Genomic DNA, 25431 nt, shown 5'->3' on the forward strand with positions numbered 1-25431 from the left:
AATGAGGATAATAATACTTCCTATTTGTCTTATCTATTTAACTGGTAAGCTTTACTGGTCAGGGACCTCCTCTTACCAGGAGTTTTATACAGAATGAGCATTCTGATCTCATGGGCTGCCTGCAGGAGATACTGTAATACAGATAATAAATAACATAATCTGTCATGATTTAACATGTAAAGCTGAGATTTTTCACCTGGACTATCCATGGAGTAACAACCTTTTTTAAGTGCAAGCATACAAATATAGATCTACTACACATGTATGAAAGGAAGAGAATTCATGCAATTTAGCTCCTCAAACAGAGCAGTTAACCTAAAAGACAATGTTTACACAGGCAATTGAGGATCAGCTAGGTCAACATTTGAACATGAAAGAGAAAAATGTACTTTATCAGGCATAAATTTCTTAATCAGAGAGCAATGGCACATGCACAGGTACATACAGCACCTGACCAGTCAGTTCTATGACCAAGTCATCATAACTGCTTCTGCTAGGTGGTAAAGCAAGCTGATGCCTCATCTTCTGCAAGAACCCACCTCAGCTGACAAGCACATCCACTGCAAGGGGGTTAACAGCACTGAAGCTAAATGTTTTGCTAAAATTCACAAAGATGTTGGATACGACTAAAAGCTCTGATAGAGATTAGAACTATAACATATTTGCAAAGGGGAAGGGAGCAAAACCAGATTCCTACTTTTGTTTCAAGATAGCCTATAGAGATTTGCAGTACAGCTAGATGATCCTGCAACACAGGATCAAACACCTTTTTTTTAAAAAAAAAAAAAAAAAAAAGTCCATAAACTAACGTTCTCAAGTCAGACTCTTAGCTTGTTACCTCTGTCACCTGTTCAGGACAGTGACCCAGCCCACCAGAACAGGGCTGCCATTTTCTAATTACAGCTGAGCCTGTAGCAGAGGGATCTCTATTACACAGTCCTGAGCAAGCAGAAATGTCAAAGGCATCTTACTGAAGCAATGAAGTATTGTTCTCCTGCTTCACTCATCAATTTCCATCTACAATCAAATGCAAGACTATATACACCAGGTTGTTATATTTTCAAGAAATGCTAGTTGCTCTGATTTCCCTAGGGAAATCTAATGATGGAAGAGTTTATCTTCTTTCACACTGTAGCTGGAGCAAATAAGAATCATTGCAAATATCCATTCTTTGTTCACTGAGATCTTAGAATGACAGCTGCACGACTTGCCCCATCTGCGTATTTTTGCAGAACACATAAGATAGTTGATGTTTCCTTGTTATTTTTTTCACATTATTTTAGGTTTTCGTATTATTCTAATCCTCTGAATGCAGAGGAATAGGAATGGGCCTGTTATAAGATTAATGAGGCATTGTCCTGACTATACATTGCCACTGAGTAAAGAGTATCTGCCAGCTCCTTAGTGGACACCAGGTAAGTCCTTTCAAGCCAATAAAACTGTGAAGCTCAAGACTATCTAAACACTATTCAGAGAGTTAACGTGGATCATCCCTGACTATTGCACACATCTATGCAAAAGTTTCATTTACAGATTAAATATTACTTCTGCTCCATCCGTCCTCTGTTACTTAAAATACTTTGTCTGCCTTCCTTTCTTTAAAAAGCTGTTGGCAAACACCAGAGGTAAGCAATTATTATCATTTACACCCAACATCATCACAGCAGCCTAACACCAAAGAGCTTACAGGTTTGCTCTGACAACCCATTACAAATGTCATATGTGGAGAACACAAAGATACAAGATCAGAGTCTCATCTGCTGTGCAAGCAAGTGTATGAAATACAAATACACTGATATATCTCTTGCATACTGCTAATTTCTCATCCACTCCAGCAGGCTCCTTAGGAAATCTCATTCCTCACCACGTCATCAAACAGTAGCACTGTTCGGAAGGCAAGACCATACACAAACATCCTGCTCTGCCTAACACACGTAAAATTCTGCTCCTCCAATGCAGGTGGGCTGAGCTAGTAGTTCTTCTTGATCTGCTCCCTCCCAGTCCATTTTAGGATGCCAGGGGTGCTTCACACCTCCTGCAATATCTCCAATGTTTTCCTTCAAACCACCCACACCAATCACAGCAGCACATCCTCCCAACTACATTCTTCCCCAGCTTGTAACTGCCACACCCTTTCCTCTTCTTTTAGGAAGCAGGTCAAGAGGTGCTCCTGTTGCATGGGAAATTTGTCTTTCCAGTCCTCGCAGGCCTAAAGACGACCACCAACTTATCATTAGGATGGGGTGTACTACAGGAGATAACAGCAAGTGGAGGTCCAAATTGTTCCTGGTTAAAACCAGACATATCCATGTGGTCTGTATGCTTCTGCTGCCATACATGTCTTTGAGGAGATCTTAAGGGCATGATTTCAGAGCAGGAGACAAGAGGTATACAGTATAGGCAGAGTATCTGGAGAACCAGATGACATTCACATCACCTTTATTATTGCCCATGGTCATACTTAACATCCCAGACTTACTTTCACACTGTATCAGGCAGAGGAAAGGGGGAGGTCAGTGAAACTTGTAGCTCGCTCAGAGATACACAGTGATGTTCTGCTCAATGGAGCAATGTTTGATCTTATATATATAAGTTATAACTTGAGTATCTGCCATCCTACCATGACAGGATCCCTGGGAATTCCTCCAGCTTCTTTTATTCCTTTTCTTTTTGCCCATTCCAAGCCCCACTTAATCAGACTACTAAAACAAGCAAGAGACACAACATCTTGGCTTTTATTTCTTGCTTTCATTTTAGTACTTAGTTAATAGTTTTTCATTGCTTTTAAGCCCACCACAAACCTGTTTCAACTGCCTGCAGACCTTGTCTAACTCCTCTCCATTCCAGTTCCCCAAGTTTGTTTAGCACATGTGTCTTTGTCTAGTGCTAGGGCTGGCCTAGTATCAGGAGGTGAGGGCAAATTAAGAGAATCAAATACATTATCCAGTGAATACTGCAACAGAATATACTACCCATACAATAAAATAGCCTCCATCAGCCCATAGCAAACACCTGTGCAGCCAGACTTCATTTCTCTGTCTGTGTACTATCAAAGCTCCTGTTTCCAAATGGAAGCACAAGTTAGCTAAACCAAATGCTGCACAAGAAGATATAGTAGTGACATCACACATGAGCAAGACAACTTACTCCATGAGTTGCTGTCACATTTGTGGTAATACCTTCTGGAGACATAAATTACAGGAATTCAGTTCAAAAAGCAATCTTAGCTGCTACCAAGAACAAAGCCAGATGTTAAGTGGTGGCCTAGGAGATACAGAAAAGTGTGAGGACTTGATCCTGCAGTGACTGTTAAACACAGCGTGTCACACACCCACAAGGTTGCCAATACTTGGTAGCTTTCCCTTTACAACTTAGACAGCAAATCCTATCATAGCCCAGCTGCACCAAAACAGTACTCCTAAGAAGAAGAGGCATTCTCAGGGATGTTTAACAAAACTCAGATATTTTGGGAAGATATTCTTTCCATTTTGGCAGATCACAGTGTTGGGAACATCTGTGAACCAGGAAAAGGGTGAAGAGATTTAGCAACCAGCAACCATGCCCCCAAATAACAGCCAGGTTTGATACCCAGCAAGTGCTTTCATGCAAGCATTTATTTTGCTACCTACGTTACCTAAAAAAATGGGAGCTGGCCAAAACCAAATGCCTCGGCCCTGAACTTAAAAGCACTATTTCAAACACTAGTCAAACAGAACCAGCAATCTGGGAAGACTAAGAACAAACCTACATATCAAGACTTTGCTTCCAGAAAGAGAAGCTCCTACCACCATCTGTTTCCCTTCCAAATGGATAGACTCAACAGAAGAGCCAACAAGAACTCAAAAATCTCACTGGTATTCAATGAAGGTAAGTATGTACCAACGCACATTTTGGAAAGTTACTCTAGACTAAAGAAAAAGTGAATTCAACACAGACTAATGAAACTGTATTTCTACCCTCTATAGCTGGGCTTATTCAGAATTAAAGTAGCTGTAATTAGCTCTAACATAATTCAATTTTGAAGAAAATTGAGTAAAATTAGAGGCTATGCTGAACAGCTATGGTAGACAAAGCTTAGGACAGGCAGAGTGAAATGCTGGTACCAAATCAGATCAAGTTTCCCAATTCTTCCATGCAAAGAGTTCATAAATGAATTTGGATTCCTTTGCATTACTTAATTTGATCCATCAAGTAGAGTCCTTACATCATGCCCCGAAGGGCATTAGATTAGTCCTTACAAGGTGCACTGAAGGCATTAGATCCCAAGTACCGTGCAGCGTGTGGTAGTGGAAGCACTACCCAGAAACATCTGCATCTCTCTAAAAGGATGTCCACTTATGGCTGGCTGAGAACATTCACTAGCTGCAGCAGTGACAGCTGATTAAGGGTGACTTTGCCCTTGTCAAAAGGAGAAACAAGGGCCATACGAGATAAAAGGCTGAACCTCTTCCAGTACTGAGGACTGACTGCCACATCCTGACCTGATCCTGACACATAAGATGACACCACTTATTGCCGGTTACACCTGAGCTAGGACTTCAGTCAAAAAAGCACAAAAGAGGTGATTAATTTTGCACATATAAGCTATTCCATTAGATTTGGCACCCTGTTGACTCCTGCTGCATTGGCATTGAAGCTGTAATCCAGTAATTACATCTGGCTGGCCAGACACTTCCTCCACAAAGTGGGTATTTATAAGACTGCTAAAACTGTCAAGGACTTCCAGCCTCAGATTCTGACTTCAGCCTTCCCAGTATAAATTTCCACTCACCAAATTGTCTTAATTGCAATTTATGTTGCTCATTTTAGTTTCAAACCACCTACCTACCACATAAATAGCCCTTACTAGCTTAGACTGACTAGTCCTGACTTTTACTGGTTAAAAATCAGCAGGAACAACTGATTAAGTCTAGGGTCTGGAAAGAGTCCTCTATTGAGGCTTGTAATCTCACAGTCACTTGAAGATTTTTACAGGGTGAGTTTTTCTTGGGGGCTGTGTGCCTTGTTGACTCATTCTGTAGTTCCCAGGGAAGCAAAATGAATACGTGAAGTGCAGTGAGGAGCAGTCTTTTACAAAGGAGTCACCAGCTCACCAAATTAAACCCCAGCTTCACTTTACTCTGAGGTTTGCTGAACCTCATGATGAAGTCCTGGACTTGAGCAGCAAAATCACCTCACTATCTGGTCTTCAACTAAACAGGACCTAAAATGCATAGTAACACCAACTACAGCAGGCACTCACTACTCACAAGTCCAGCTTGGAGTGACATCAAGCTAAATATTGATAAAATACACCAGGGACGTGGCTCAAGCCCCTGTTAAATCATGGGCATCTGGCACCTTATTAATCTTTGATTTCACAGCAGTCTCCTTGTGCTGGCACCTTTGCTTCCTGACATCTCAGCCTTTTGAGAGTTAATGATTGGCAGAACTAGCGCTGCCAAATCTGAAGGACTTCTTTTTCAATTTAAACCAAAATCAACCTCTTCACAATGTTTCCTGCCTACACTGAACTTTCTGCCCAGGAATTCAGATCATCAGTCCTGCCAGGGTAGACATTTGGAGTAGATAACTACTAAAGCTGAGTAGAAAAATAATTCAAGGGTACACTGCAAAAGATGTCTTCACAAACCTCTCCCTCTTCTCTGCAGAGTTGAAGGAAAGCCACACCACTGCTATCCATTCCCTTCTTAGAGGTCTTGTCCTCCAAGGACAGGTTAAAAGCATGGTCAGGAATGATCTAGAAGCTACTCAGAGCTATCAAATGCTGATTCAAATATGACTGCTATCCATGCCAAGTGGGCAACTTCTGTTGAAATACAGGACAGTAACATGCGTTGGAATAGTACCAGCACCTTAAGACAGCAAACACTGCAACAGCATAGCAGGTTAATACTCACACTCAGCAGGAGGCACTTGTTTTCTTTGATGGCGCCTATGCAGCCCACGAAGCCAATGATCATGACAAATGTCCCTGTGACGATCAGTAGGTTGGCAGCTGACAGGGATGGGAAAGAAGAGGAGAGGGTGGCAAAGTTCCCTTGGGTAACAGCCAGCCAGATGCCTACTCCAAGGATTCCACAGCCTCCCAACTAGGAAAATAAAGAGAAACAAGGAAACTCAGTTATTGTATCCAAGCAACCCCACATACTAAACCATATCAATATGACAGTGGTGGTATGGCTCTGCTGATGTAAACCTAGCAGTCACACCTAATAAAAAATCATCTCTCCCTATGGCACTTTCTGGAAGGAGAACAAAGGGGGAAAATAATATAGAAGGGGAACTTATCAGTGAGACATAACACTCCAGAAAAAGACACAATTTCCTAAATCCAAGACACAACTTCAAATATCAGCTCTCCTCTTCCCTAGTGAAAAAGCAGACACTGAGTACAGAAGAAATTCTGAAAGATTCAGTTCTCAAAGGGATTAAAAAAAATCCATATCCTATTTAGCTACCTCAGACAGCTGCCCATAACGGCTGAAGTGCTGTTCAGCCCATCCCAATGCACCATCACCCATCCCTAGCACATGCCATGAACAAGTCTTGTCAGAGCATCCCCTGGTATGAAACTTCACACCTCTTCTTAGTTTGTTCCTGTCCAAATTCTAGCCTCCCTTGGAAGCAAGAGAGCATTTAGAGTGTAAAAGGGGCCAGAGAAGGAGGGAGAATCATCCCGTAACATTAAAAGAAATAAAACCCCACAAAGATGTGTTTACTGCTAATATGGCCACTGGTTTGGTAATTCAGTCCTCAAAAGAGGGTTTAGCTGGTTTAGGAAAAGTTTGAGAGGGGAGCAGTAGTACAGGCTCCCCAGCATGTGAGCAAGGAGAAGGGAGGATGCCAGTGCAGGCAGCAGCCACCACAAAACCATAAAATTTACAATTATATACACAAGGAACTTTTAAAAAACACAAACGGTTTTAAGCGTGCTGCTTATAATTGCAAGAAAGCCTGCAGAATTGTAACAATCTAAGTAAAGCTGAGCAATTAAATAGAATTAAACCAAAGGGGATTTTGCATTAATATACAGTCACACAGCAGAGCATCACTTAGGTTTCTTTATTTCCTGCTCTCCCTTTAAAATAACGAATTTTTATTGAGTTTTATAATTGCACTTTATTATCCAAATCAATTAAAGGCTAGGAAAGAAATTGTGTTCAGAGTAGTAAGCCAGACATAGAAGCACATCAATTAAATGTCTGTATAAAGTGGATGAACATAAGGCAGCTCATGAACCAGGGGAGGAAAAAGATAGAGATAATCCTGGGGCCGAGCTAAGCCTCAGAAATGAAACACAGAAGAGAAACACAAAAGCCAAAGCAATTTCTTATACTAATTAGTAAGGTTCCCCCTCAATAAGGGACAATAAAAGTGGCTGTGTCTCAAAGGCAGGACTCCTCACCCCAGTTCTAAATCAGTCTATTTCATTCCAAACTATGCCTCATTGAGGCATCAGCCTGTGTGTCTCCACTGAAAGGAGGCAGACTCCAGGACACAGGGGCTCAAATCACCTTGTTCAGCAGCCTTTTCACATACAGGCATCCCGTATCACCACATTCGCCCTTTTGCAAAGTGCCCTCTACAAGCACCACAGAGAGACAGTCCATGCCTTGACCGTATACACCATATACACCAGGAATACCTCCCCTCTATGCCCACTTATGGACAGTGATCTTTAACGTGGTCTAAAATGACTAAAGAATAACCAGGGGAGAGGAGTGGGAAGAACATTTAAAGAAGGTAACCCATAGAAAATAATTTAGGATAACCAAGGGGGTATAAACAAAAGCTATCAACATGGCACAAGGAAAACAAAAATTGGAAAAAAAAATAGGAATAAATTCCCTAAAATGATAATAAAACTCTGAAGGTCTACTGGACTACAGAACAGCATAGAGGAGAGGTGGCAGACAGCCAAGTTAAAACCAAATGGGCAGAGCACTGAAATAGTCAGGAATAGCACTGAACTGGTCGAGGAACGGGATGGGAAGAACCGTGCTTCTGCCTCCACAGCCTGGTGGATGTTCTGCCTCCAAATCAGCCTGGGAGCTACAGGCACAGTGAGGACACAAATGGTCTAATTAAGCCTAATGAAGGCAGATGCGCAGCAGCAGCAGAAGCATCACCTTGCAATATGTTTAGCCATTATCTTCAGCTCTTTGTTCCAAAGCAATTCAACAGCACCAATAAGAGGCAGCTTATTTCATCACCTTTTGTGCTCCCCATGTCGCTACGCCACTCTGAGTGATACTGACACCCACAACTATAGTTTGCATTATGGGAATTTGGTCTCACCAAGGACACTACTGTGTCTAATAAAGGCAAGACAGACCGGCTTGCGTGTTCCTCCATCACCCATTAGGCATCATAAAGAACTTAATGCTTGAGACATCATTGTCCTTGGGACATTTGATTCCAGCATCATCTCCCTCCAAAGTCATTCTTGCCTGCAGAAACTGGGAGCTCATCAGTGGCTCAAAACATCACAAAACCAGGAGACAGTTCAAGCAAAACGCCGTGACTGAGGCTGTACCCATTTAGATCAGGGCTGAATATTCAGGTCAGTTGGTCAGCAGGAGCATCTCACTACGTTGCCCTTGATTCTGAGATAACACTAATACACACCAGGCTCTCTAGCAGCTCATTAGCTTCCTATTTTCTATGAGATAATGCACAGCTTTTTCTTAGATCGATTAACCAAACCCTGAAATGCACAAAGAGATCCTTTAAGCATTAAACCATCTGGTTCAAACTGGATTTCACAAAGTACTGGTTAGGAAATGTCAGCACACAGTACTGAGGGCTGCTCCACCTTCATTTAGCCCTGCTCCTTTTCCCACACCAGAATGTTCCCTCTTGGTCCTTGAACAACATCGCTAAGCTGCCACACCGGGCCCTGGGAGCCAAAGGCTGCCCTTAACTCTAGTCTTAAACTGCTCTTTGAAGCCCTTGCTCTGCCAGCCAGAGACACACGGCTGGAAGTCTCTGTCCAATTACCTTTATACACTCCAGCACCTGGTTAACGGTCCCAAGACCCTCCCAAGACATCACAGGAGCCTTTCCAATGACAGGCGAGTATTTTCTACTCCCAAACTCTAAAAAAGCTCACCCCCCCTCCCATTCTGAACTGAATAGCAGCATAATTCCCAGTCTAACATTCAGGGATCAGAGGGATCACATTTGTTTATTCTGGATCAGAGTGAAAAGAAAACTGTTAGAGTTGGTTCTATGCTGTCTGTCTGTTTTGATTCCTTTGTCTTGGTATCTAAGGAGCTGTTAAGTTACAGATCATTTTACTAAGTCATTTATGGTGTTCCCTTTCCTCCACTTTTACTCTCCATACCCCATCTCCAACCCCCCGTCCTCGTTTTTGTCAAACAGTCAGTAGCAGAGTGATGACATACATGGTAAGTCTTGACAGCTTTCAGGGCTTGCCAAGATGTGAAATTAAACAAAACCAAAACCATTAACAGGGCTACTCTTGACAGTTTAGGGGCTTCCAAGCAAATGGTGAAGCTGTTATGGTTAAAAGATAAAACATTAAAACAAAAAGATTAGCAAGTAATCTACGGCTTGAACCTGATCTTATTGGCAGCCAAAGAAGAGTCTGTATTGACTACATGTGATGAGTGCAGGGTTGACTTTTAAAAACAAAAAAAAATCCCAAATCCCCCTCAAAGATGCCAGGCTACTGACAACAGCATTTTTGTAAATTTTCTTGTGAAATGTTTAACACATTATTTGCCTAATTGTTCATGACAATACAGTCTCTCGCAAGCAAGGCAGCTCATGGAAAAATCTGGGGAAAAAAATGCAGCTTCCTCCAACAATTTTTTCCCCAATAAGTGTGCATTTTCTTGGTCAAATCTTTTATTCTAAGGCCAAAACAGTGGGGCACCAGAAAGGACAGTGTCACATCCCTAAGTCTTAGGAGATTTGAGTTAAGTGTCTGTTTCAGGGCAGACATCAGCATAATTGTTGAATAGGCTGTTTAGTATGTCTGTGCCTGAGTTGCAAAATTGTGAGTAGAAAGATAAGAGTAACAGGTTCTTTGCAAGCCCCAGACTTTGGAATTGGCTGTAGGAGGAGCAGTTTATTCTGCTCAAGTCAAATTGCTCATCGGCATTTATACAGCGGAGTCAAGCAGTAAAGCAGGTGGCTTACTCTAAAAGCATAGATTTGGTCTGTCTCTCCTTCCCCAAGAGATACACAGACAGGTATGCACTCACCGTCTTGATAGAAAAGCTGCCTACAGAATTAGATCCTCCAAATTGTTCTAATGGGCTAGAAAATAAATTATTCAGACTTCAGTGCATACATTTAGAATTGATCTTACAGTATAGTAAACAAAGTAATCCCAAACAGCCCTGGATATATGCATGTTGCTGGAGAAAATTATTCTGAAGTTACAGCTACACACTTAAAACACTGCAGGAGAAATTGCCTCATTGTTCATGATAATGGTGTTGGGGTCCTTAAGTGTTTTTTTTCATTGGGTTTATTACACGGAAAATGCATCTAATTGAGGCTTCTTATATTGTATCTGATTAGGATCTACCCATCATACTTCCTCCTTTAGATTAAAAAAAATAAAAATCTTGTGTGTTAAAGAATACACTGATAACAGAATCCAAGTAGAAGGTATGCCCAGCTGTTTTGCAGTTAAACTAACTCACTTGAAGGAATTTTCTCCCCCAGTCTCCACACATTTAAACTAGAAGGGCTTTCTCAATCCCACTTGCTATCCAGTTACTCCTGTGTGAATAAGCTTCCCCCTCTAACTATGGAGTACAAGTATATGATGGAAAAATCAGCCTCAAAGTATTAATAGTAGCAATGTGAACACCGTCCAGCAAATGTTCTCTATAATGTAAGGCATACTTAAATTACTGTTCCTTTCACAAGGCACACAGAGGAGGTGGAAATGGAATACATGTATACATTATCATGATCAAACGAATCCAGAATCCTACATGGAAAAAGCAGAAGTGTGCGCACTAATGCAGAGACCACAGCGCTCTACCATGGACATGCGAAACAGCCTGTGGGTGTAGCTGCTGCCTGTCTTGGAGGAAGGAGCGGCCACTTCTGCATAACACCTTCAAGCTGGCACTTCATGGCCATTAGACTTCTGAAGCCCCACAGACAACCATCTGCAGCACACCACCGCTACCAACTACCCCGGTGCAGGATGACTGAATGTGTAGATGGTGTCCCACCAGGTGGGTGGACACTAGCACAGCTCGTGTGACATATACTGGTAGTGTAGCATAAGCTGCATTTCTGTTGCTAGTCAGAGGTCTGGAATTTAACAAATATGGGATAGTATACAGAAATTTAACAAATAAAGGATGGTATAAGTCTAATCCCTTTCTGCCTCTGATTTTAGAAAGTTAAATGGAGTTGTAAAAGGGGAACAAGGAACATTTCTACCCTTAGCGTATTGAGGCTCTAGAGCTCAGCAGTGTAGAACTGAAGGACACGTGCAAACCTCATGCAAAATGGCCATGATTTGAGCTGTGTCCTTTTAGCAACAACTTAAAAAGAACTAGGAAAAAAATACTTGAAAAAAGATCAGACCATGTTCCTGACAGTGAACAGAGTGGAACAGCAGCAGTCCATAAACACCAATGTGGGATGGGAAAGGTGAAGAGAGGACCATTATTCATTCTTCTTAAGAAAAAAAAATCTAGGGGTTATTTGGCCTGCAGATTGAAAACCAATAAAAGCAAGTACTTCTTCACAAAACATTTAATTAAATTCTGGAATTCATCACCGTGGTTTTGTGAATGTCAAAATATAAGCAGGTTCAAAAATGGATTACACAAAGGAGGGCAAGGTATTCTAGCATTTATTAAAAATGACATTTTGCATGCAGCCCTTGCAGGGGAAGACCTTAAACTGTTAATTGGAGCAGCTGATAAAAATGTCCTGTTATCTCTCCTTTTTCATATACTCTCTAAGCATCCCATGACCAAAAATAGGGTACTCAGCTAGATGAACCTTTCCAAAATCATGGGCATTAGTATGTTCTCCTTACTTCACCCTCTTCCCCTCCCTAGTTTTAATGTTCACTTACAGTTTGAATTTGATTTTTGTTTTGCTTGCTTGCTTTGCTTGGTATCAGCCTAGGTTCAGAGACAGGGTTATAGATACAAACAACAAAGAGTTAAGTTCTTGCTTCACCTTACCTACATATCATACTCTAGGTTTTGTATCGATGAAAGCATAGCTTATTTCAAACTCAAATGTAGAAGTCTGTTCATTCATCATATTCATCAAATTTAAAAACAACCTCAAAAACTCTTTCTCTCCCTCAGATCCGTTTGACCTATAAAAGCTGTATCTCTTTTCCAGTGGGTGTATGGATCCTATCCAGTCTCTATCAGCCTTAGCAAACTTGGAACAAGACCTGCTAATCTCTACGCAGGCAGTCCACTAGATTTTTTTGCAGTTTGATATAGAATAGTTGCAGGGAATTCTACAACTTATGCCACACCTAACAGACTCTTGTGTTGGTGCGATCAATAGCCAAACTAGAAAAGCCACAGTGGTTATGCTCTAGTACATTAACAAAAAATAAAAGGATTAAATTCAGGATGAAATTATCTAACTGTATTTCTAAAGCAGAATAAGGATACCTCCACTTCAGCTCTTCACACACATGTACTTCCTTCTCTATAGTGCTGCCTTCTGTTCTTGCAGCCATGGCCCCCGTTTTCCAGTATTGTTTATGGAACCTGGGCAGCTGCCAGCAAATTTTCAGCTGTCATCACTCCAGAGTACTTGAGCTGTCTCTTAATTCACATTAAAAAAAAAATCAATGAGAACTAGGTTTATGGATCCTCTAGATCCATGTAAAAATCTCCCTGATTTCCCACTCTAGGGACTAAGTCACCTTTTAAAGCTTGGCTGAACGCAAAGCATGTCCTTTCCACCCCATATTCCATCCACATCTCTTCAGCACTTTGATTGTCAGGCTGGCTGAGTCAGTGCAGTCCCCTGTAGAAGTCTTTTCAGAGAACCATAAATAAGGGCAGAAAATATTCCAGTTTATCAAGCCTTGGAATAGACCTCAAAAGTCCATTGGGGCTGGGGATTTCAACAGTAGGGCACATCATGAGGTTTGTACAGGGGAAAAAAAAAAAAAAAAAGAGCCCTCCAGGCCTCTGTTCTGCAAAGCCCCTCTGTAAAAAGGAACAAGTCAGGAAAACCTGTCCTTATCTAATTCAAATGGGCTCTCAGTTGCATTGCTTCTCAGACAGGCACGTCTGGTCTCAGCTCCTAACAAGTGCTAGATCTACCCAGCAGACAGACATTATCCTACAGAAATGACACATCACAAATAGATGCTGCTCTATTCCAGGCCTCAAATACTTTCTTTTACAACAACATCTACTCACCGCGGTATGTCCTCTCAAGCCAAAATTCTGTTTTGTTCTGGTGTAATTGAAATCCATTTTTTAACTCTTTCACTTACTCTATGACTTACAGGGAGATGCTTTAAAAAAGTGCAACGAGTGAAGCACAAAGCATTTCAAATAGCAGTATCTTCAGCTCTGCACGTAAGCAGCTAAAAATTAAAAGCTCTGTGAAACTCCTTGTTTAGCCCTGCCATCCCACATTCTTTTCATTTTCCTTAAAAATTAGTTTCAAATACAAAAATCTCATTTTGCAATATGGGCTTTTATGTACACAAGCAGCAACCAAACGCCTCCAAGAGTTGCAGGCTGGTGTTCCCCGCTGGTGTCAACCAGCATGACTGATCAGGCAGCACCTTGATCAACAACAGCCAAGGATCTGGCCAGGATGTCATACTAGACTTTTCCTTAGGAGCTGATTAACATGCTGTCTGCCTCCTCTTTACAAGCCGCTGTCTTGTCAGTGGTACAACACAACGTACAGCGCTCAACATGATTTCAAAGAAGACACGACGCGCCATCTTCCTTGGGCCTGAACTTGATACCCTGCGCGACAGGGAAGCAACCATTACACGCGTACATGTAGCTGAGGTCTACAGTCCTAACCCATCTTCTGCCTGCCAGCACAACATCGTGGCATTCATACCCTCGCTGCCCTCTAACTGCTCTGTAGTCTTGTCACAGGGTCAAAGAAACACACTTCATGTTCCTTTTAGACACTTCACTCCTATAAATAGGCTTTGGTTTAGGATATTCCATCAAGTGCATGCACCTGACAAATACCAAGTCTACAAACAGAACTCTGGAGCTCTATGTGGGCAAAGGAACCTCACAAGAAGGGCATTAATTTTCATACTGTCATTAATGGAAACGTAAAATGTTGCTTTTTCAGTTATCCTTGTGGGGATTGAGCCTCAAAAGCTTAAGAAATTTATTATTCTTCCCCAGTTCAGCTCCAGCACTAAATTGCAGTCTCATACAACCAAAGTAAATTTGGCGACAATTGAAGACGTCGAAAGACAGAATATCATGCTGACATCCCACTAATGGAAAAGTGAATAAAAAGTCATTCAGTTAATCCCTGCTGTTTTATGAGTAGCATTCCCCTGCACACTTGTTCCTCTAAATCATAGTTATCTATCAACTACAGTTGCAAAAGAACCAAACTACAACATTTATGAGTTAATACACCCAATCTAAAAGTGATGCTTTCCTTTCATGGGCTCAAAATTCACTGAAACGCTTAAATGTGTGCTCAAACACATCCTTACCCAAGCAAAGCATTTAAAGCATGTCCTTAACTGCCACTAACTTTAATTAGCCACTTCTGCAGTGCACTTAATTGCCCCATACAACAAAGTCATATCACCAAGGATGGAAAACCTTTCAGAAATAGAACAGATGAGAATGACCTATTAAGGCAGTGTGGCTGATAAAAGATTAAACATGATCACAGAATATCACAAATTGGTGATTATCAGTGTCACAAGAATCCAATTTGGAAATTTGCCTAAACTCTAATTCAAATTAAGGATTATGAGTAAAGTACTGAATTAATGACAACCCAGTGAAATGCAGAGCAGATGCGTGAGTCGGAAGAGGGAAATGGATGAATACTCAACAACAAAAAGAGTATGTCTCTTTTCAGGTTCTAGCTTTAACTGCTGCCAAAATGAAAGTGTTAAAGCTTTTTCATCTGCTGTTCAAATGTAATTTCTAAATCCACCTGGGATTACTGTAATGAAATCAATACGGCTGTAAAGAGGAATACATGCATGAGGTCTGGAATCAGAATTCATCAAGTGAAGTTAAATCTTTTAAAAAAGAAGCAGAAATGGAAGAAAACTGGGTATGCTCTGGAGTCCCTGTTCTGTCCCATCCCTAAAATAACGTACAACCTTTTAAATTACATTGTAGCATAAACCAGCAAAAGACCAGATCTGGGGCCCTAGACTGAATTTTAGCCACCTGTTGTCACATACATAGCACTACATACTGAAAGCAATAGAAGTAAATAAAATGGTAAAGTTTGGTCTTTTATACAGTATAAAGGCTGTGATTTCTGTAAAGAAGATTATTGACAGAGAATTTTACCTAAGCCATTTGGTGAGATGCTGAGTGAAACTGAGGATAATGACCTTCAAATAATGACTCCAGAGGCCACAGCTCAGTTCCTTGGTTGACCACAGATCCCTTGCATTGGATAAAACCCAGATTTGGTGTCTTTAGTGATTTTCTCTCCCCTAGAGGCATTAGATGGGTTTAGAGTAAGAGGTAGTGAAATAATAAAATGATAGGGGTTATATAAAAAGCAAAGATAAGCAAACAGGTTTCTTAAGGAGAAGATGAGAGAGGTGGTTTTCCTGTGTCATATTACTCAAACTTCTTTAAAAATGTGCTAACAGACACAGTTGGCAGAAAAATAAAATTAAAAACATTTTTATATTGCATGTTTAATTCATCCATAGAGGTATGTAGATTGCACAAGGCTGGTTGCTATAGGAACAACCATAGTGAATACAGATACTATAGTTGAAATTCAAAATTAGTTGTGTATATAAAAAAAGAAAATTGCTGATACTATGGAAAAAAATGACGACAGCTAAAGCTGATACCCTCCCTCATAAAACCTTTCAAAAACTAAAGAGTCTTGACTATATAAACCAATATTTGATTAAATAGTCTGAACAATGAATCTCCTGCAATGCACCCTGGCAGAAGTTGGACTTCATTCTGGAAGTTGAGTAAGATCACAAAAAGAGTCTCTGGTTTCAGTCCTGGTATGGGGGGCACGTAGCTTTTCCTAACAGGTCTGGCTCTTTATATTTCAAGGCTAATTTTAAGAGCATCCTTCCCCAGGTCTCAAATTGTGCTGATGTATTCCACTGTAACTATGGTTAATTTTCCTGACTGAGACCTTTTCAAAGACAGGGAAATGGGCTGTCTTTGCAAACATACGGTCTACATGACAGAACAGGTCTTCTCCAGTTCCACCAGTAGCAATGCAACTATGCCACATTCTTCCCGCCCGTTCACCATCCTGAAGCTCACTCAGCAGGCAGTAACAGTGTCAACGAGGATATATAGGGTCACCATCAAATACTGCTTTTAAGCCCACCAGCTTAACGGCAGAGGGCTGGTGCTGAGGTCGGTGGGAACACCCGCAACACAGGACTCCCTTCCCTCGGTCCCATCACAGATACTGTGCCTGCGGGCTGCTCTCCCTGACCAGGTGCCGGCAACACCTGGGGAAATACAAATACATATTTTTTTTTTATTTCCCACCGCTCTCCAAGTCCCTCCCCAAAAAGCACAGGACTCTTGGGCTAATTCCTGGCATGCCTAACCCTCTCCTTGAGGAGCTCAAGCCCTGCTCAGGAGTCAAGCCCATCCCCAGCAGGGACAGGGAAGTTTGGGGAAGCAGCAGGAGGACTTTTACACCGTATCTCAGCTCCTGTGATTAAAAAAAAAAAAAAAAAAAAAAAAAAGCTGTGGGACATGACTCCAGTGTAACCCTTCTATCTGAATGAGTCACAGGTGTAAAAAATCTAATTGCTATTTGAGAGGCTTCTCAATATTAGTGCTTCCAGTAAAGCTAGAGACACATCCTAGTCCGTATCAGAACAACACTATGGCATCAATTAATGGAAGTAACAAAAAGTGTGAGGTTAGTGTTGGGTTTAAAACAAACAAGAAAACAGCTGAAGTCCAAGATGGGGGTGCTGAGGCCTCATGAATCAAACTGTACAATGAAAGACTGGTTCAGATCACTGCAACATAATTTCCCACCTTCTCCTTTTATTTTTATTTTTCCCTCCCCACCACCAGCCTCTGACACATTTCACAATGAAAACCAGTTACTCTCTGGGATGCAATTTAACCCCTTGACTGCCGTAACAGCTCACATGTAAAATGACCACTCACTATCCTAGTATTCTTTCCTGTATTAAAACAAACCAACAATCACCAAAGCCAACATGTATCCAACATGCAAATACAAACATAGCTCCATGGAGAACAGGTAATCGTACCAGCAATAGCAATACTAATGATGAAATGTGAAATACATTAATACTCAGCGAGACTTTCCTTTTCTGAGGTTTAGCTTTCCACAGAGATGGGGAGGAATGACCAAACTTGTACTCCACAACTGGCTTTTAGTAAGAACTCTTTTTTTAAACAGTCCCATCAATAAGTGCCTCACATGGTCATAGGAAGGATTTCTACTATGTTCGGTATTGATCCCCTGATCAATAACGAAATTGTGAGCAATACTCACCCCCTAATAACAAGCAGCCTCACATCACAAAAGCTCATCTTCTTTCACTGAACACAATCAGAAAGCTGAGAAAAATGCATCCTGAATCTTTCGTGGATTCTTCTTAATGGATTGTTAATAATATTTGTACAGGCAAACAAAATATTTACTGCTATCGCAATTGCCTAACAATACCATGTAAGCAGTCCCTTGGAACAAAACCAGTGTTGTGACTGGAATAACATCTCTCACTTCAATAGTTCAAATGCCTTGTCAAAAAAACTATTCTAATGGGGTGGGAGTACAAGAGAAAGCGAAGATTATTCCCTTGTTTTATGTAAGCAATTTTTGATGATTATTTATATCAGGATTTGCTATATAATAGCACATTGAGGCTTTTCTGCTCTCTTACTAGTTCTATTTATATGCAATTGCCTGTATCCCAAGCCACTTCCAAGCATGGGCAGCATGCCATCAGTAATGAATGCCACCTCAAATAATCTTTTTCTGTGCTAGTTATCCTCAAAGGAAACGCTACAGTCCTTTCTTATCACCAAGCAAATATCTGCTATGGAAGCATTTCAGATGCTTCAGAATAAACACATTTAGTTCAACAGATCTGTAATCAGCAGCTTCATTGCAACGTACAGATAGGACAGCCCACAGAATCCCTTGCTTTCCCATTTTATTTTGCCTTTTCTGTTTCACAGATCTGTGGAAATGAGTGCAAAAACCATGAAGTAAAAATAAGTACAACATTCCCACCAGGACTGTCCAAACAATGAGATTACACTAAGGGCTACCTACCTCTGGTCATATAAGCACTGTTAAAACTTCTAAACTGCAGAAGATTTTGGCACTAAACTCCCATTTTCTTTTGTCAAATGCTACAGGATACAACACAGAAAGATGGCAAATATTTCTTCTAACTTCAGGTCTATACAATTAGCTGTTAGATATCTAGGGTGGGATCCAGGTCACCTAACTCTAGATGTCAATGCCATTAGCGGTGTCTAGAAATCAATGTGGCTCATCATGGTTTAAGCCTGCCTTTGATCAGCTGAATAGCTCCCTAGACACCACTAATGGCATTGACCAGAATTTCCCTGACCGCAACAGTAGCCCAATGCCTAGAGTTAGGGCAACCTGGATCCCAGCTCAAATCCATCTGCCCAGTTTCTTTTGTCACTGGAAAGAAACAGGCGTCTCCAAAAGTCACCCCAGCCTACCCCAGAATATGCATCTTTGACAAATCATCCTTTGGGAAACCTACTCTATGCAGTGATTGTAGGGTAGCCAGAGCAAGCAGAGTAGACTTAAACATAAATGCCCTCCCTTGCTCTGTTACCTAAAAGACAGAAAAGGTGATTCTCTCTCCAAGTATCAGGTTATGAAATTTCACAATCCTCCCTGAGACAATTTGGAAATTAACTCATTTACCCTTATTAATTAAAATTACATACTGCTTTTTTCTTCCTTATCATAAAAACATGCCACTGCATAGATACTAAAACCCCATGTGTGTGCAAATACACAAAGCAAGCATGAAGAATCAAATTATCTCAATTTAGCAAGTCCCTTCCAGTCAATGCTCACAGAAAACATTCAGCTACACTTACACTCTTGAACTGCCCATTACGTGCATTGCTTAGTAGCTCTTAATAAAGGAGTATGAGTGACATGAATTTATAGCTTTTTTATTACTTTGTGCCCTCACGTTATAAATTCATGAAACAGTTGTAGTTTATTGAATTTTTATGTTTGTCAGTTTTATTTACACACTCTCTCTTGCCATTAGAGGGGAAAAAGCTTTTGGGTTTCTGCAGATCCTCAATCATTCTGTGCTGGGGCCTGAAATGAGATGGAAACAAAGACTTCTGGCTCATCTAAAAATAAACCGTCATCTCAAACGCTTTCTCAGCACAACCTTCCATCATAAAGCACTGCCACATAAATACAGCTTTATAAATTATATATCTTAAGTCTTTGCATGCTCACAGTAGTTTACTAATAAATGTTCTGCAATACCTGCTAAAAAAACCCACCCAGAAATAAAATCATTGCCAATGATGATAAATGATTACAGCTTAATAACAGTCAATCTGACAAAGCTGAAATGTCCACAGGGTATACTGCAATTTAAATGCCACAGGTGGAAAAATAAAAAGCTTTCAAATATAAATGTTACAGCCTTCAGCAAGGAGAGGAAATCTAGAGAACAGTCTCATGACATCAGGCTGTGTATTAATGGAGATATCCCCAAAACAAAACACTGGAATTTTATACAAATTTAATAGGCAAGAGAATAAATGAGCTTCAGGGCAGAGACTGTTGCAATATGTCTGTGCTGAGTGGGACAGGTCTGACTAGACAATAAAATCAGACACACACATGGCAGTGGGACAGGAAAGGAAGTCAAACCTGGAGAAACACAACTTTATCCAAACAGACCAAGAGGGTATTTTGGATAGTGAACCATAATCTTGGATTAACTACAAAATTAGCTTCTCTGGATATGAAGGTGGAAGGCAGAAAAGGGACTCTCAGTCTGAAATCTCTCAGTTAAGTTCAGACTGAAATTTGTATTTGTGAATCAAGAGGAAAGTCTTAAATAGTAACACATCACGAGGCCACTTGCAGTCTGCAGCTCTACTGTAGAGAATCTGCTCATAATTAATGACCTGTAGCTACTTAAAATTAAATGACTGATTTCAAATTTTAAACTAGAAGCTCAGTAACAAGAAAACATCTCATGACAATTTCAGCAGACTCCGTTCCTGTTCCATGAACAATTTAACAGGGAAAACACAACCCAAGGGACAAAAAGCTGTAGTCCTCAGAGCCTGCCTTTAACAGCTCATCTTCACACAACGAAATGAATCTCCGAGAGGCATTCACTTCAGTATTTTTTCTGGCATTTCAGTCCCAGTATGGTCTCTCGCTCTCCCAAGGGTGAGTGAGCTTTGCCTATCAAGCAACAGCAATGCTCGGTGCTTAGTCCAGATTGATGAGATCTTACCTGGCACGTGGTGCATCTCAAAGACTATTCTAATGCAACTGGCTTTTGCCAGGACAAAAATAACAAAAGAAAAGTATCAAATCCAATTTTCAGTGTACCTCCTCTCTTTCCCATGTCTCCAAGTGTGACTGGCCATTAAGATGACACTCTCTCACAGGACAGGTATCAAAAGTACATGGCTGAAATATCGCAAGGGAGGAAAGCATAGCAGGGTAAATGAAAGTGGAAAGATAAAGCAGAGAAACATGAAGGAAAATCCCTTGAGTAAATAGCCTACTCTCCTTAACTAGTTCCCTCCAGACTCAGTGATCTGGATAAACATTCCCTCTCCATCCTTGACTTTCATCCTGAGATATGCTACCTCAGCAATTTTTGTTATTCTAGAGGAGCTGTACATTCACTCCTGATTTCAAGACTTTCTGTGTTCACTGAACAAAAACTCCTTTCTGCTCAGTGACTGTGGTCTCTGATTTGCTTGGGGGTGTGCGTGTGTGAATAAAAGAATTGGTGGGGTAAGGGGACACCAACAGGATTGCATTAGGTAAGTCAAGGGTTGGCATGGTACTGCCAGAGGGCAGCAATCTTAGTGGGAACACTTGCACTGTTCCTTGGAGCACAGAGGGCTCAAGAGTGTATCTGAAATACTTGTAAACCAACACACACAGGATGAGAGACAAACAGGGTGAACTGGAATTGTTGGTTAGCTCCCAGAGTTACGGTATCATTGGTATTAGTGAGACTTGGTGGAACAAGTCCCATGAGTGGAGTGCAGGGATGGAGGGCTACAGGCTGTTCAGGGCCTGACAGGCAAGGCAGGTGAGGTGGAGACGTCACACTCTGTGTAAGGGAGAGACTCAATTGCACAGCCCTTACAGTTAGTGATGATGTGGTTGAGAGCCTCTGGTGAGGATTAGGGGAAGGCAAAACAAAGGAGAAGTGGGTGCCTATTACTTATTGTGCAGCCAGGATGTAAGCACCAATGAGTTACTCTCCAAGCAGTTAGGAGAAATTTCTGGATCGGTATCCCTAGTCCTTATAAGAAATTTCAACTTCCCAGACATCCACTAGGAATATCGTACTGCTGTGACAAACAGGTCTTGAAAATTCTTGAAGTTTGTAGGAGATAAGTTCTTGTCACAGATACTCAGTGAGCCAGCTTGGAAAGATGCTCTCCTGGACTTGCTACTTGTGAATAACGGACTCGTGTAGGATGCAATGGTAGGTGACTGTCTTGGCCACAGTGACCATGAAACAGTTGCACTGAAGATTTTCAGCATAAGGAGGGAAAAAAGTACAGCAGAGTTGCTACTCTGGACTTCAGGAGAGCAAACTTTATTTGGGGAGCTACCTAGCAGAGCACCCTGGGAATCCGATTTTGCGGGCTCAGGAGTCCACAGATGTTGGTCAGTCTTTGAGAAGCACAGGAGCAGGCAATTCCACTGTGTTGAAAGTCAGGCAAGTGGGACAGAAGGCCAGCTTGGCTGACCAGGGGACTTCTCCTGGAACTCAAGGAAACAGAAACTGCATAAGCTCTGGAAGTGAAGTCTGGCTTCACAGCAAGAGTACAGAGCTGCGGTTCAGGCATGCAGGGAGAAGACATGAAAGGAGTTGAAACTGGCCGGTGTTGTGTCAGATAACAAGGAGTGCTCTTTAAAGTATGTTAATAGCAACAGGAGGTCTAAAGAAAACATTGGACCAATAATTGTTGAAGGCAGTCATCGGACTAATAGGGATGAAGAAAAAGCAAAGGCATTCAATTTATTTTTGTCTCCGTCTCTAATAATACTGACGGACCTTGAGCTGCCCAGTCCACCAAGGTGGAGGACCACAAGTGTAGGAATGATGACTTTCCATTTGTGGCCCCTGAAATTCTAAGGGACCTGCTGTATCAGCTGAATGCTCACAAGTCTGTGGAACCTGCTGGGATTCATCCAAGAGTTCTAAAGGAGCTAGCAGATGTTATGGCAGGACTCTTCTCAGTCATTTACCACCAAAGGTCCTGGGAGCCTGGAGAGGTTCCTGCTGACTAGAAGCTAGCCAATGTTATTCCAATCTACAAAAAAGATTGTGAGGGAAGACCGAGGGAACTACAGATCTGTTAGTCTAACCTCAATTACTGGAAAAACTATGAAGATTATACTGGGTGCTGCTGAAGGGCATTTCAAGAATAATGCAATCATCAGGCACAGTCAACATGGGTTCCCAAAGCGAAGATCCTGCTTAACTGATTTGGTATCCTCCTATGATGAGGTCACTCGCCCAGTGGATGAAGGAAGGCAGTAGATGTAATATTTTTTTATTTTAGTAAGGCTTTTGATACTGTCCCTTGCAGCATTCTTCTGGACAATTTGTCCAACTGTGGGATGAGTGGGTTCATAGTGTGCTGGGTGAAGGGCTGGCTGAAGGGCAGAGCTGAAAGGGTTGCAGTGAATGGGGCTACATCTGGCTGGTGAACAGTCACCAGCGGCGTTCCTCAGGGTTCGATTCTAGGGCCAGTGCTGTTCAACGTATCTATTAACGATTCGGGTGCAGGGAGTTGAATGCACCATTAGCAAGCTTGCTGGTGATCCCAAACCGGGAGGTGCTGTTGACTCTCTTGAGGGACTGGAGGCCTTGCAGAAGGATCTAGATTAGCGTTGGGCTATGATTAATGGGATGAAATTTAACAAGTCCAAATGCTGGATCCTGCACTTGGAACAGAGTAACGCCAGGCACAAGTATGAACTGGGAAAGGAGTAGCTGGATAGCAGCCCTGCAGAAAGGGATCTAGGGATGCTGGTCAGCAGCAGGCTCACGATGAGCCAGCAGTGAGCCCTGGTAGCCAGGGGGGCAAACCGAACCCCGTGGTGCATCAAACACAGTAGAACCAGCCGGTCCGAAGAGGTGGGCATCCTCCTGCATCCAGCGTCGGTGCGGCCTCACCGCGAGGACAGCGTGCAGTTCTGGGCCCCGCAGTTTAAGGTCCCTGAATGCACCCAGAGGAGGGCAACAAAGCCGGTGACAGGGATGGAAGGAATGTCCTCTGAGAAGCGGCTAAGGACGTGGTGTTTGCCTAGTCTGGAGAAAAGGAGGCTGAGGAGCCACCTCATTGCTCCCTCCAGCTCCCTGAGGAGGGGCGGTGGAGAGGGGGGCACTGAGCTCTTCTCCCTGGGATCCAGTGACAGAAATGGTTCAAAGCTGTGGCACGGGAGGTTTGGACTGGACATGAGGAAGCATTTCTTTACCAACAGGGTGGTCAAACCCCAGAACAGGCTTCCCAGAGAGGTGGTGGATGCCCCATGCCCATCAATGTTTAAGAGGTAAATACCCTTTGACAACACCCTTAACGATATACTTTAACTTTTGGTCAGCCCTGAACTGGTCAGGCACTTGGACTAGATGATCATTGCAGGTCCCTTCCAACTGAAATAGTCTATTCTGTTCTAAACTCCAAGAAATCATTTGCATGCACTTGGTAGAGAAAACCGACAGAAAGGTACCTCCGTCTCCCCAAACCAGAAAGCTCCAAAGCTTCCACACTATTTAAAGCAACGTGAGACTAGAAGGCATCTCCCACCTACACTCTGTGGGCTTTTGCCATCCAAGCTATTAGACACTACATGTCCAACAATACACTATGAAGAGATATGGAATTCATCCTTCCACTTGCACAGTCTCCAAGACAAAAAGACCTGGCTAATGATCTTCTTATCTATCTTGTCCCCATCACAACTGCTGGTGAAAATACACTCTCTACACAGTTGTTGACATGCTGCTACTCTCTCTTTGGGTTCAGGTATTTTAACTCTAAGCGACCACATGTGGGATGCACAGCCTCACTTTTCATCAAGTACCTCTTCCCATCACAAAACAATTCCCTCAGATACCACTTGCATCATCTGTATACTCTGTCTGGGCTGTTCCATACTGGATCTCAGCATATGATGGAGCAGGAAACTAAGTGTAATTGCCAGCGCAGATGAATTTGCCCAAAGCAGCGTGAAATTTAAGAGAATGTCTGTCCTTCTGTTGTTCTGATACAAGGTGGCAGGCAACAAAGCATGTTCAGGGCAGAAGGACATGCAGTAACAAAGAAAACAGAGGTTTAGAAGAAAAAAAAGTCAGAGGAAAGCACTAGAGGAAAAGGCAGCTTTCTCAGACCCAGACGCTGCCTTCCCTTCACTGCAGCAGCACAGGGAGAGCTGATGAAAATATGATGTCATTGTGCCCCTTCATATAAAGGGAGAAAGTTGCTGTTGGCAAGCTGCTGTCTGGGTAATTGCTTCCTCCTTGGTCTGATGAATCTGAGATTTGCTGTCAGCCTTCCAGAGACAGTGAAAAGCTCATCCATTTTCTCCATTTTATCTGGATGAAATGGCCATGGGATTTGCTTAGTTGGGCAGCATTACTGTGAATGATTATGAAGAAGTGCTAAAGCACCACCAACACGTGCATGGCAGTACCAGGGCTGCCTATTAGGCCCCTCTAATAAAAACTAGTTCTTACAAAGAATAATTATCCTCAGTTGTAATCTTTAATAGCTATGGCTGGTGCAAGCTAGTTTCTGAAATGCCTAAATAAATACTTCTGTCAGGACCTTTAAGGAGCTGTGATCAAAATATGACACCGTTTTCAGTGAGCTCAATGCTGCAAAGCCAGTTCTCTTCAGGTTTTCTATGCAAAACACTGTCCTGCTCTCAACAAGCCCAAGGAAAGCAGAGTCAAGCTTACCCCGACAGCTTTGTAAG

The 25431-nt window shown here is 42.0% G+C and overlaps 1 protein-coding gene across 8 annotated transcripts in view; it reads right to left on the reverse strand.

Moving 5' to 3' along the window:
• TSPAN4 (tetraspanin 4) overlaps positions 1–25431 on the reverse strand; it is a 442443-nt gene that overhangs the window by 72883 nt on the left and 344129 nt on the right. For 7 of the 8 annotated variants that reach the window (XM_040608032.1, XM_040608035.1, XM_040608034.1 and 4 more), the window contains one exon: positions 5901–6092. In XM_040608032.1, coding sequence (XP_040463966.1) covers positions 5901–6092 — 192 coding nt within the window. Of the gene's footprint in view, positions 1–5900; positions 6093–7300; positions 7306–25431 lie in introns of those variants that run through there. The other variant, XM_040608038.1, reaches the window with a different exon arrangement.

This window comes from Falco naumanni, chromosome 10, assembly GCF_017639655.2.
Source record: "Falco naumanni isolate bFalNau1 chromosome 10, bFalNau1.pat, whole genome shotgun sequence".
In the NCBI taxonomy this organism is placed as follows: Eukaryota; Metazoa; Chordata; class Aves; order Falconiformes; family Falconidae; genus Falco; species Falco naumanni.